Source organism: Neophocaena asiaeorientalis, unplaced genomic scaffold, assembly GCF_003031525.2.
Source record: "Neophocaena asiaeorientalis asiaeorientalis breed wild unplaced genomic scaffold, Neophocaena_asiaeorientalis_V1.1 scaffold256, whole genome shotgun sequence".
NCBI lineage: Eukaryota > Metazoa > Chordata > Mammalia > Artiodactyla > Phocoenidae > Neophocaena > Neophocaena asiaeorientalis.
In genome coordinates, this window is record NW_020185324.1 from 1,818,592 (window position 1) to 1,832,582 (window position 13,991).

Consider the following 13,991-nt stretch of genomic DNA (forward strand, 5'->3'; position numbering starts at 1 on the left):
AGGAAGGGCCGGGCCCGGCCTGCGCGCGCGGGAGCTGCAGACGAGCTGGCTCAGACCATAATCAGAGCTCTCGCCGGCCCCTGGCAGCCGCCGCAGCGCCTCGGCGAGGGAGGACGTGCTGGCCAAAGCAGCGGCAGGCGGAGACGCGACCGGCGTGAGATTGGTGGGGCGCCAGTCGGGTGGCTGAGGCTGTGAGCGCCGCGGGAGCCGTAAACACGGCTGCAGCCCCTCCGGCCATCCCGGAGCGCACGCGGCCGCGGGGACTGCTGGACCAAAGACTGCGCCGCCCGGAGGCCGCCCCTGAGCGGGCCTCCCAACCCGTCGTCCAGCGCCCCCTGACTCGCTCTCGCCGCCAGCCCGCCAGCTCTTCCGGGAGCCCGGGGCATGAACGGCTACGGCTCTCCCTACCTGTACATGGGCGGCCCCGTGTCGCAGCCGCCGCGGGCGCCCTTGCAGCGCACGCCCAAGTGCGCGCGCTGCCGCAACCACGGCGTGCTGTCCTGGCTCAAGGGCCACAAACGCTACTGCCGCTTCAAAGACTGCACCTGTGAGAAGTGCATCCTTATCATCGAGCGGCAGCGGGTTATGGCGGCGCAGGTGGCGCTGCGCAGGCAGCAGGCCAACGAGAGCCTCGAGAGCCTCATCCCCGACTCGCTGCGCTCCCTGCCGGGACCCCCGCCGCCGGGAGACGCCACCTCTGCCCCGCCGCCGCCGGCCTCGCAGCCGTCTCAGCCACCGCCGCCGCCGCCGCGCCCCGCTGTGGAGTTGGCTGCTGCCGCCGCGCTGCGCTGGGCCGTGGAGCCCCAGCTTGGGGCGCTGCAGGCGCAGCTCGCCAAGCCAGGTAAGAGCAGCCGCGGGGCCGGACTGGGCCCTGCGCGTGGGCGAAAACACTTCCAAGCGGCTATTGCTGCTTTGGCTGGGAGGCTCGGAGGCGAATTTTTGGGAAGATGGCCCGGCCTTCCGCCCCAGCTCCAGCCGAGCCGGTCCTTACTCTCTCGGCAGAAGCGATCTTCGGTCTGGACCCGGCGAGGTAGGAGGTGAACCCAGGCGCCCACGGGAAAGGCGCCTCGGGCTCGCCAATTGCCTTCCCCAGGTTAAAGGGGGACGGGTAAATAAAGAGGTCGAGGCAGGACCAAATTAAAATCCGCGTGGGCACACACCATCGTGCGGCCAGGCTTTCTTGCCGCAGGCTTTAGAGGGCCTCGCATTTGCAGGTTGGGATGGGTAGGTGCAAGGAAGGAGCCAAGGCCCAAGGCTTGGATGACTCTGGGTGTTTTTCTCGGCCCCCGGGGAATTTGAGCGAACCCGAAGCCTTTCAAGTAGCCTACTGTGGCCTCCAGCCTCTTGCAGTCTGTTGAAAGAAGCCCTATTTAGAAGCAGTAGTAAACAAGGCCCAGAAAGGCCCCCGCACTGATAGCGGGGACTCAGAATCTAGTGCGCCCAGAGTCAACCAACTCCTTTTGCAGAATTGCTCAGGTCCTTTAACACCATTCCGCAGGCAGCCCTCAGCAGTCACCGTGGTCTTAAAGAAACAAACAAAACGACCTACAGTGAGGAAGGCCAGCCCTGGAGAGTCCTTTCCCCAGTTCTAGGTGGGCCTGGGCCTCCTCCTGTCCTCTCCTCTCCTCTCCCCTCTCCTCCTCTGCTGTGGGCAGATTCCTCCCCTCACCTCTCCATCCGGTTCCCTCCTTCAGGCCTCCAAAGCCTTGCAAACCCCAGTGGAGCCTTTCCTCCTGGAGAACGTCTAGTTTACCATCCTGCCCAGCCCAAGTGCTCCTTTGATTTTAAGCTCGTAGAATTCTGTGGACAGGTGTTTGGTCTTTCCCTTTCACTGGGGCAGATGTACAAAGGAAAAAAGCCCATCTTCTCAGGGAGGGGGTTGAGGGGTATGCTGGAATTCAGAGATGGAAGGCCCTGGAAGGCCCAAAGCCCTTCTGTGGGCAGAACTAATGGTAGAGCTTCTGCCTTCCCCCAGTCTCCCCCCACCCCGAAAAGACTGTACCTCTGGCTCTTGGAGAGAGGCTTTCAGCAGCACTGCACTGCTGTGTGGAGCCAGGGAAACATTTAGGGTGAGCTGGTAGGCAGCCTGGCAGGTGCAGTCCTGCTGCCCTGTTGCTCCGTTATGCTCTCCAGACCTGAAGCTCTGAGAACATCTTATGGGAAGAGCAGAACTGGGTGTTTTAAGGACAGAAGTGAGTTTACTGGACATGGATTTTGTGGATGTTTAATCCAAGGTAGAATATAAGCATTTCTCTGAGTAATGTCCGCCCACTCCCAGTTGACTCTCGTTTGTCAGTGTGATCTCTTCATACTTATAGGTTTGTCACAGAGGAATAGGAGGGGGGCGGGGAAAGGACATTCTTTTTGTTTTTCTCCTTTAAGTTAGAGCAGGTAACTAGGAGAGTTTTGTCTCAGTTCTCCATGCCAGTAACTTTCCTTAACCTTTCCATTTCCAGTTTCTGTGTCTCCATTTCCCCCAACACTAGGTCGGGAGTTTTGAGTTTGTGACAGTGGTAGCATCTTGCAGTGGCCACCTGCCCAAGCAGCACCCGTGTAATAGTGCTTTGGGTTCTGGGGGTCCCTGTCCAAGAGGGGATTCCTTTCACATTGTGTGCTGTTCTAACCATTCTTTGGGATAGCCAGAGTTCATGCTTTCTATAGAGTCACAAAACCAAAAATAACCCTGGGAGGCGGGGAGGGAGGGGCAGACAGAAAGGCCAAGCAGCAGCCTCGGTAGCAGAAGGATACATGCTTGGGGAGAATAGGAGAGGGAGACGGCAACTGGACAAACCAGACCTGGTGCTCTCTCTTTTACTCAGAACTAAGTGTTCTGGGATGACCTGAGCCTTTCAAAATGAAAACAAGTAATTGCAAAGGAGAATAGGATTTACCACTAGAAAAGGTCAGAGTGATGGCTTTGGGGGCCTAAACTATCAGGGATCAAATGCTCAGGTCCTAATGCATACCTTGCACGTTTATTATGTAACTTTTGTTTTCTGCTTTCGATTGGTTCGGGCCCCATAATTCCATTCAACACCAACAAAAAGCCAGTCACCAATCCGATGATGGCGAGAGAGGGCAGGAAAGGAATAGATAATTGTTTTCCATTAGGAAGGCAAGTATACAAGTGGATCGGTTCTATGCAATGCTTTGTACAGAGAAAGCCCATTTGGGTTTTAAGTTAGGGAAAACTGCCTGAATGGGACTGTATGGATTTTTCCTTTTTTGGCAGTTGTTCTTATGATGCATTTGTATGTAACATACCATGCATATTGAGAAGCTTGTCAGATATGGTCCTGGGCAAGTAGCTCACTATGTAGAGAAGTAAATGAAGCTCTGTTTGAATGGTAGTAAGTTACATGTACAGTAAGTTCACAGACCATTAGGAATCTCTAAATATCTCCTGGTGATTTATGGAGATTTGTTTCTTTGTGATTTCAGTGTCAAAAACATGGTTGGTCTCTTTAGTACATAGCTGTGGAGACATTTGCTTTTTTTGTTGGCTCCAAATGCAAGTGCACAAACACACAGAGTCTTTCCCCCTCTCCAGAAATCCTTGTGAAAAGTACACGCCCTAGAGAAGGGAATGTTTGCTGGGCACCGCTGGAGAAAAAAACACCCAGTTCAGGGAGCCACATTAATACCAAGACTCAGTTTTGTAGGTGGAAGAAATTTCTTTCCCAAATTCTCCTTCCGATTCTTTAAAGGAACAGGGATTGTTTTATCTAACGGTGTATCATGTTTAACATCCCTTTTAATGTGGAGGTGGTTGTAAGGAGAATTTTCATATTCTCAGGTTATTACTTCTAGCAATGGATTAAAGCTTTTTTTTTTTTTTTTTCCCTTTTGGGTGTACATTTCCCCTGCTCCTAGATTATCATCTACGACTGGCCTGGAATTACTAGATTTTGATTGAGCCCCAAATTATAGTCTAAGCTTCTTTAAATCTATCCTATTGATGCGTTTCTCTTTCATTTCCTCTTCACTCCCCCCTCCTTTCTGTCAGGAAAATACCTGGGGAAGCTTGAACACCTTTCAGCTCTTAGAGTATCTGAGTCAGCAGCCTCAACCAGCCAAGCCAGCCTTTCAGGGCCTGGGCTGTAGAGCTGAGGAAAGTTAGGGGTCACGACCAAGGTGAGAGGCTGAAGTTACATTCCTCTGTTTGGTTTCCTCCCCCACACCCTACCCTTGCTCCAGGAGAATGGCCTGGGTCTCCTCAGGCTGCGAGAGGAAAGGGCTGTGGCTACAGATTCTTCCTAGGTTTACATCTGCCATCAAAATAAATACGTAAACAAGTTGTTAAAAAATTTCTTAAAGGAAAAGAAATCTAAAACATCCTATTTGATTAGGAGTAAGAGAGCAGGATTAACTAGGAAAGTAGGGTCTCCTTTCTTGTTTATTTCTCCTGAAATGGAGAGAACAAGAGACCTATAGGAAGGGAAGTTGGGAGATTTTGGAAAACTGCCTTTATTTGATTTGACCTCCTGTCTGGCACCTCCTAGCATCTTTATGCTTGCTCTGGGCTTTTCAGCTCCAGCTTGATTAGGTCCTGTCTGGTCAGCTTCCTAGTTTTAAATTTTACTTTAATTTTTTAAAAAAAGAGAGACGCACCTGCATGGATGAATATTGCCAGAACACCGGTCCAGGCCAGGATGGGAAATTCTCCACGGCTAGAGGCTGAAGCAAAGGAAAAGTGGGAGAGACCTCAGAGTCACTCGTGAAGGGTAGCTACGAATTTAAAACAGGGTCTGGGTATTTCAGACGCTTTGATTTGGGCAGAGGGGCCTGACTCAGAGTTGCATTTTAAAAAGCAAAAACCAACCAAACGAAAAGGAAGAAGCGAGACCGCACTGGTCTTCTCCTGAACCTTACCCACGTCTGGCTCTGGAGGGTGGACGCAGGGCTGCTCACGGCTCCGGGCCTTTCCCACCGGCGCCCAGCGAGTTGCCGAGTTACGGACCGGCTTTTTGGGCCCCGGCGCAGCCGAGAGCGCAGCGAGTGGAAGTGCGGGGCGGCGGCTCAGGGACCCCGGGCCGGGTCAGGGATGGATGGCACGCCGGGAGAGGCCCGTGCGGTGGCAGCAGCGCGCTCGCGGCTCCCCTGCGGCCGCCCTGGACCACTGTTCTCTTGCACCCGATCCTCGCGGCACCACCTTCCACTCGCGCTCAGCCCCTTGGGCTGGGTTAGACCCCGCCTGTTCGGTTGGTTGCCCGATTTAGCAAAAAACCTGCAAATAAACACAAAAAAGGGATATCAAATATTGTATGGGGCACACTTGTACTGAAACATCGTGATTTTTGCTAAGTGCAGGTTTAACTGGGCATCCTGCTATTTTATCTGGCAACCCTAGGCCTCCGGGGCGGGCCCAGCCCTAAAGTCCTCGGGGGCGCCCCTCGGGGTGGGCGTAGCTCTGGCGGGTCTCCCAGCCTCTTTCTCCCTGTGGAGCCCGAGCTGCCCCCCCGGCCGGCTCGGAGAGGCGCTGGTGTCCATCTTGTGGATCTGAGCACAGGGTGGACAGGAAAACGGGAGCGTTTTCCACGTCTGGGAACCACAGAGTTCCACTGCCATCCAGGACAGAACCTCCCCCCACCTAACACACCCCTCTGGGTTATAAATCTGGCGGGATAGCCGTGCTCTCGATTGACACAACCAACTCCTCTTTTCCCTGAGGGATGAACTCCCGGGTTTAAAAGATTACGGTAATCACAGGAGGACAGTGTCAATCGAATCTGATAGCAATAACTTTCGGGGAAGGTCAGGCTCAAGTGAAAGGTTACCAAGCAACAGGCATTTTGTTTGCGAAATACAATCAAAGAGCATTGATGAGAAATTCTTGGCTGCAGCGAGTCAGCGCTCTCAGCTAACAGCTTTACAGAGGGAAAGGGAGTGAATCTTCATAAATCAACGTCCCCGGAAGACTTGGAGCCCCTTTCTGGAAATGTTGGACGTTTTCCTGACGGGAAGGCAGGCAGAACCCAGTGGACACCTACGTGCCTGCCTGCCTCTCCTTTCCCTTTCTTTGCCTCTTCCGTTTCTCCAGCTTCCCTCCTTTCTTCAGCTTTTTAACCTGTTGCGGCCCCTCAGCCATTAGTCACTCGGGTCCCTGGACCCCCATGTCTAGTGTGATGGGACTCTGGTGGCACAGTGGGCCTTGCAGCGGGGTTTACATGGGCGCTGGTGGCAGAGGTTGGGGCCTGAGTGGTGGAACATTGGTCATCGCGGGGCCCATCACCTTGGGATCCTGTCACATCACTTCCAAGAGTCCCCCATGGCTTTAGTGAGTCACTGCAAACTACTGTTCTCTGAAGAAACTGGGGGAAACTAAAACATAACTAGGAGTGGGTTTTTTTTTGCATTTTATTATACAGTTAAACAGCTATAAAAAATAAGCACAATCAACTACTGAGTAACAATATTATGGAAAACTTAACATTCAGAACATCGGTTTTCTACCGAATCTCTCATCTCTTTTGATTGCAGTGGCTGGGCAGACTTAAATTTTACAAAGGTGGGATCGGTGTTCTGCTTGTTTCCGCCCACTAAGTATCACTTGTTTCGTTCAGTAAATGTTCCACTTATAGTCTTTATATGTGAATGTTTACAGCAACATTCCCTCCCATGAATACAGCAGTCTGCCCAGCTGCTGGCCTTTGGGTTACTTGCTGTGTTTCAATATAAAATACAACTCACTGCACAGATAACTTGGAATTTTTGCAAAATATCCTTTAGTAAACTGTAAGCCTCTCAGTAGCCAAGAGGCAAATGCTTTGATCATCTCTGTGTAATCTTACCTAGCACAGTGCCTGGGCACATAGTGAAAGATTTAATGATATTCGTTAAATAGGTGGACGAATAAGTAGCCAGTTGCATTTTTATAACTACAAACACACTTGTAGATTTATAGGTAATTTCCCTCCTGCTTCTTGAAAAGTGCTCCTTTCAGAGTCAAGAAAGAGGTCAAAACTAAATTGTTGCAGGACTTACAAAGTCCACAGTTGCAATCCGCACTTCCTTAAGTCTAGCCCTTTCTATATCAATGTCCGCCAAAATATTGGTCCCCAGGAATCATCTTGATTTCTTCATATGTTATTAAGCCAGTGTCATTAATGATTTTAAAAAAGCAAACGTGACTATGTATTTTTAGTTTTCATAAGGTCCCACCCCCCAGCCCCCGGAAGAAAAGGGAAGATTTTAGACTGACATTCATTCCCTGCTGTATGTTGGGTTTTCACCCATTCACTTTTTTACGATTCAGCATTTCTAGTGGGAGATAAGGATAACAGAAAATGTAAAAAGCGCGTCTCCTGTTTGAATTCTGACCGGGCAGGGGTCTTTTCTGGAAGCCCCATCCAGCTGGGGCTCTTCCTGGCCATTGCTCTAAGATTTGTGTACTTTGAAAATGACCCATCAGGGAACAGTTATTGAGAGGTATGTTCCCCAAAGCTCAAGTGAACAGATGAGGGCGTGACAGTCCATGTTTGAAAATGCGTGACATGATTTCAAAAGGAAACAAAAAAGTCCAGTGACTTTTGCGCTAGGAAGCAGCACTCTTCATGCCAGTGCTTTGGTGTTTTTATTCTGGATGTATGCTCTATTTTATTTTCGTAGATAGAAAGAATGGATAAGACCCCCACACCTAAGTGAGGAAGATACTCATCTTCATGTCATGAGCAGAATGTTTTGCATATGTGGCAGGCTTCCTCAACATCTTTCAAATAAATACTTAGGACTTTTTTTTTTAAACTGCATCTTCATATGAAAAAAATCCACTGAAGAAAGTTAAAATTTGCAAACTGTAATTTTAGATTGGAAGTCACTTTTCTGTGGGTGTTCATTCTCTCTCCTTAAAGTCTTGTAGCTATCTCATGGCATAGATATATTGTGAAGTTGGAGCACTGTTTTCCATAGCAACAGTGTCCTTCTCAATGGAGCATCTACTTTTTCAAAAAAAAAATCTTTACCCTTGTGAAGAGTTTATTTCAGGGATGGCTGTGAGTGTTTCTACATCGTGAAAAATATGAAATTGAAGAGTGAACATTTGGTAAGATTTTTTAAAATATCTAGATGTTTAGCTTTAAACATAGAAGATTATGTCACTTTCAGTAACTGGTTTGTAATATCAGATGAGAGTGATTTCTTTCTACTTTTAGTCTAGTAGTTTTTGGCTTTTAGCACCTATATACTAGGAGTAAAAATATTATCCATTGAAATATATTCTTACTCTTTAATGTTCTAGGAATTAGGGTGTCAGTTTCAAGGAGAAAGAGGTTAAAGCATTAGGGGAGTATTTCCTTTCCTTTTTCATTTTGATACTGGGCAGTTTCACATTTCTATATCTGGAAAGGCCTTTGTGTTTTAAACCAACCGGAACAATTTGTAAAGTTCATTTAGGGAAAAATCTACAGATGTAAAGAAACACCCGTTATTAAATTACGCTTTATCACTGGGCCCAAAACTCACCCTCTATAATTACTTGTGAAAGTCTGTATTTATGACAGTAATTTACAATACTTCTAGTTTAGGCACAACAATACAACCAGTACTTGACACTGTAAATTTGCAGGGCTCCTATGTTCCGACCTTCAGAAATTATCGCTGGGTAAGGAGTTATTCTTGGTACAAGGTGAGAGGCTAGTCTTCCCTTGCCCGGTTCTGTATCCCCAACAGTCTTGGATGTTGTCTGGGTGTCTGCTTACCTGGCACCCCTTAGCAGGACGTTATGCATTGCTCAGGGGTGTGGGCACCACGGGTATGTCCCACTCACTGCTTCATTCAGTGGCTTCCGTCTCCCCTTTGAGTACAGTATAAACAGTGCTGAGCTCGGTTGGTTGGAATGTTCTGAATTTGTAGATTTGATTCCTGTGACATCCGGTTAGATTTTCTCACTTTTTGGCCATAGCCTGCCCACCCCTTTGGAGAGGCTGATCAGCCCAGAAATCTTCAGAGAGAAAGTGTGGATGAATGGGCACAATCCACCACACTCTGAGAAGTCACCAGAAGCTCTTGCTGCACTGGGGATGTCACAGTGGCAGGTGCAAAGGGTAGCACAAAAAATATGAAAGAGGCCTCATGCAGTCTAGGGGTTCACAATTGGTAAACAAGCTGCCAATCATAGAGGCTTCTACTGTGGCCTGTTCTGCAGATCCGGAAACTAGCTTCAAAAGTTAAATTTTGTATTGCCTGATTTAGAGTCCTGCTGTCCAATATCCAGTTGATTGGGACAGTATATCCTTTACCATCTTGAAAAAAATACTACGTTTTCATAATGTTAGATATGTCAGATTAGCCAGAACATCATTTCTTAGTTCCCTTTTGGCTAAACTTCTGCCATTTGAATCACTTTCTTCTGGCGTCTAAAGCATTCTGTGGAAGACTAAGCTTGGTAATAGAGCTCGAAGCATTTTCCCCAAATGTCTCCGGTGTTTGCAGCTCATCCAGAGTGGGGAAAAGTTACCTTTTAAAGTGGGAAGGTATTTTTAGGTTCACACATTTCTTTTAAAAATATCACAATCAGAGCTTTTTAGCTGTATTTACATACCTTTTTGTTTCCTAGAAGAACCAGTTGTTCCTTGCTTTAAAAAAAAAACCCAACAACCCACCATCCCCTGTATTGCTATGACACTGTGTATCATATTTCTTTCACTTTTTCATTGTGGTAAAATATACATAACAAAATTTACTATTTTAACCTTTTTTTAGGGACACAATGTAGTGGCTTTAAGTATTTTCACAATGTTGTGTGGCCATCACCACTTTCCATTTTCAGAACTTTTCCATCATCCCTAACTGAAACTCAGTACCCATTAGACAGTAAGTCCCCCTTACCCCCTGCCCTAGCCCCTGGTAATACCATTTTACTTTCTGTCACTATGAGTTTGCCTATTCTAGGTACGTTATATAAGTGGAATCATAGATACTTGTCCTTTTGTGTCTGCCTTACTTCACTTAGCGTGATTCATCCACATTGTAGCATGTGTGACAATTTCATTCCTTTTTGAGGCTGAATAATATTCCATTATATGAATGGACCACATGTTGTTTATCCATTCATCCATCATTTTTTTTTTTTTTTTTTTTTTTTTGTGGTTACATCTTTGATGGACACTTGGTTGCTTCCACTCTTTGGCTCTTGTGGATAATGCTGCTATGAACATTCGTGTTCCATGTATGCAGATTTGCTGCTTAGCAATTTCTGCCTGGTTGTGTTTGCTTTCCCCCTTGCACATGCGTCTTATTTCCCCAACTTGGTAATAAATTCCACAAGTTAGGGGCCAGTCTTATACATCCTGGTATTTTCCACCCTTTATTCTGTTTTCCTCAGTGGCTTGCAGGTTACAGCAATACAAGTACTTGATGCTGACAATAATAGATAATGAAAGCGAAAGAAATAAGAAAACTGTTTAGAGGAGCACAGTATTGAAAACACTATTTTATGTCCATATTTTCCCCACGAGAGTATTTGACTTGTTTTCCCAAGCTCCGCTGAGCAGGGGCCAAGATCCAATTGTGTGTTGAGTTCAGTGCTGAGTTAGCATGCTGTCACCGTCCGCTTACTGTCAAGTGTTTAACGATAGCGTAACACCGAGAGGTAGGCGTGGGGTCCTGAGTCAGGAAAATGTAGGCAGGTCTAGCTGATTAGAATATGAAGATATGGAAGCTTTTCTGTTGCTGTTTTTCTCGTTGGGATCAAGGACAAATACCACATTAACCCAGGGGGTGAAAACTGGGATTCCAGTCCTAGGAAGTTGCAGGAGAGGATATGTCAAATTTCTCTTGCAAAAAATAGGTGTTTTGTGCATATCCCAGAGTTGTTACAGAAAGCAGAAATGGCTTCATGTGTGTGGGCTGCAAATGATCCCCACGTGGACACTTGATGTTTTGTACCGGAAAAAAGCAGTGTAAATAAAATGCAAATTTGGGACAACTACGAATTTGTATCAGATTTATAATTGAAAGTTTCACTGATACAGTTTAAGAATTTCTTAAAGTATTTATTTATGCCTAGGACATATTTATTGCTTTGTGAAGAATCAAAGTTTTGTTTTTCAATTATAATTAAGGTACATCCCATATTAGAAGAATGCTCATAAATGGGCCTTTGTTTAAGGCTTTTTATTTACTTTTAAAAATAAATTAATTTTCTTTATTTCTGGCTGCGTTGGGTCTTTGTTGCTGCGCGCGGGCTTTCTCTGGTTGCAGCGAGCGGGGGCTACTCTTCATTGCGGTACGCAGGCTTCTCATTGCGGAGGCTTCTCTTGTTGCGGAGCACGGGCTCTAGGCACGCAGGCTTCAGTAGTTGTGGTTCATGGGCTCCAGAGCGCAGGCTCAATGGTTGTGGCGCACGGGCTTAGTTGTTCCACAGTGCGTGGGATCTTCCCGGACCGGGGATCGAACTCAGGTCCCCTGCATTGGCAGGTGGATTCTTAACCACTGCGCCACCAGGGAAGTCCCTGTTTAAGCGTTTTAAAATAAACAACAACAAATAGGAGGAGATGGATTTTAGAAGCTGCTTTGATGAAATTTCACCAGCTGGCTATCTACACATAATCAGGTGTGCCCACTGAGAAGGCGACAATGAGGCTATTCAGGCAGGGCAGTGGATAAAAATCCACTCGCATATAGCTTGTTAATAAAGAATATGTTTCTTTATTATTAAGATCTCTTAGAACCTACTTCTGCAAGCAGACCAATCTTACTTATTTACTTCTTCCTTCCTTCCTTCCTTCCTTCCTTCCTTCCTTCCTGCCTTCCTTCCTGCCTTCCTTCCTTCCTTCCTTCCTTCCTGCCTGTTTAGCACCGTAATACTAGCCCTTGTTGGGGGGTGATGTCTTAAGTCAAAATGTTAAATTTGCAACTGGTTTACTTCACGGCAAATCTCTGCTTTATTTGGGAAGCTTTTTGTTTTGTTTTGTTTCTCTCTTCTTTTAATATAGTTCAGGAAGGTATCTTGAAGTTCTCTCCATGAACTTTACTAATGAAACAGTTCATGAAAACCTGTCTGCTTCTTGCAGCCCAGGTCCTGGAGTTATGGACGCACTGCTTCACTGGTGGATCTTGCTCCCTGGCAGTTTCACAAGCCTTCTCCAGCCATTTCCTTCTTTCTCTCTGTAGCCTGTCCCACATCCAGATTTCACAGCTGGTTTTGCTTACCCTGTAGTGTGGGTTATAGGCAACCAAGTCTGCCAGGACCTTGAGTGGGCTTTTAAGAAAAATTTCAATGTATAGAGGCTGCCTGTTTCACTTTGGCAATCATATCGACTAGTTATTGTACATGGTATCCTGATGAAACATACTGACGACTAGTTCACAGGACATTTGACACAAAATCTGCCTATGGGAAAATGGATTTAAAATATTAAAATTTCCCATATATGACGGTATATGCATCGTGCACCGGCTGTTAATGTCCTTGAATGACACCGGCCACCTCATTTGCAGAAGAGGGACCAGAAGACAAGCCTGAGTTCATTTTCCTGTTCTTCCCTGGATGGTGTTTATCCCCAGCCTGGCCCCTATTTAGATTGTTAGCGCTAGACAGCCACATCTGTGGTTGTAGGTATCGTGTTTCCATTCTGTGTTGAAGGCAAGCTTCCCTGCACACACCATTCTGAGAAATCACTCCGATTTCTAGATCTTTATTTTCAGGTATTTTTTCCCCATTTGCCAGTGACACACTGGATATTTTTAAGGCTTGCAGTATGTTATAACCCACGAGGAAGCAGTTCCCCTTGCAGAAAGCCCATGTAGGGCCCTCTCCTGAGCACATCTGTTCCCCTTTACACACACCAGGAAAGGATTAACCCAGCTGTTCTCTGCTTTTCAGATTTGACTGAAGAACGACTCGGGGACAGCAGCACAGCGGACACCACTGAGACCTTCAGTGACAAAGACACGGACCAGAGGAGCTCCCCGGACGTGGCCAAAAGTAAGGGCTGTTTCACGCCAGAGAGCCCCGAGATAGTGTCGGTGGACGAAGGGGGGTATGCGGTCCAGAAGAACGGAGGCAGCTCCGAGAGCCGACCCGACAGCCCCAAGTACCCCGGGGAGCAGAATCACCTCCTGATCGAGGGCCCCACGGGGACCGTGTCTCTGCCCTTCAGCTTGAAAGCCAACAGACCGCCCCTGGAAGTGTTAAAAAAAATATTCCCCAACCAGAAGCCCACGGTGCTGGAGCTGATCCTGAAGGGCTGCGGGGGCGACCTGGTGAGCGCCGTGGAGGTCCTGCTCTCCAGCCGCACCTCCAGCTTGGCCGCGGACCGAACTGCGGCAGAGCCCGAGGGCCTGGTGCTGCCCTCCAGCGGGCACATCTTTGAACACACCTTGAGCTCCTACCCCATCTCCTCTTCCAAATGGTCCGTGGGCTCGGCCTTCAGAGTCCCAGACACGTTGAGGTTTTCCGCCGACTCCAGTAACGTGGTCCCCAACCCCCTGGCCGTGCCCCTGCAGCACCCGTTCCCCCAGCCCCCCCGGTACCCTCTGATGCTGAGGAATACTTTGGCAAGAAACCAGTCGAGCCCCTTTCTTCCCAACGATGTCACCCTGTGGAACACCATGACGTTGCAGCAACAGTACCAGCTGAGGTCCCAGTACGTCAGCCCTTTCCCCACTAACTCTACCAGCGTCTTCAGAAGCTCACCTGTCCTCCCCGCCCGCGTCCCCGAAGACCCTCGGATACCCATCCCTGACGATGGGTGTCCCATCGTGTCAAAGCAGTCCATTTACGCCGAGGACGACTATGACGAGAGGTCTGACTCCTCAGACTCTAGAATACTCAACACTTCATCTTAAAGTGCTACCCGATGGGTGGTGACCAGGTGACATTGTCTGTGCATTTGAACCCTGGCCCCCCCTTGAGGAGAGGCCACATCCTGTGTATACCTTTTCCTTCTGTTTTACAAAGTGACTGTGCTTGATTCTATACCTTAGCAATAAAAACATAACTTATTTAATTTCTTGCACTTCACTGGAAAATGCCAAATAGCTCTGCTCTG

General features: G+C 47.8%; 1 protein-coding gene across 1 annotated transcript; it reads left to right on the top strand.

The window, feature by feature from the left end:
- Positions 1-384: 384 nt before the first annotated feature.
- On the top strand, positions 385-13,788 carry DMRT3 (doublesex and mab-3 related transcription factor 3). The gene is made up of 2 exons (XM_024734318.1): positions 385-841; positions 12,824-13,788. Exons 1-2 carry the CDS (start codon positions 385-387, stop codon positions 13,786-13,788), a joined length of 1,422 nt encoding a protein of 473 aa, XP_024590086.1.
- The last annotated feature ends 203 nt before the right edge of the window (positions 13,789-13,991 follow it).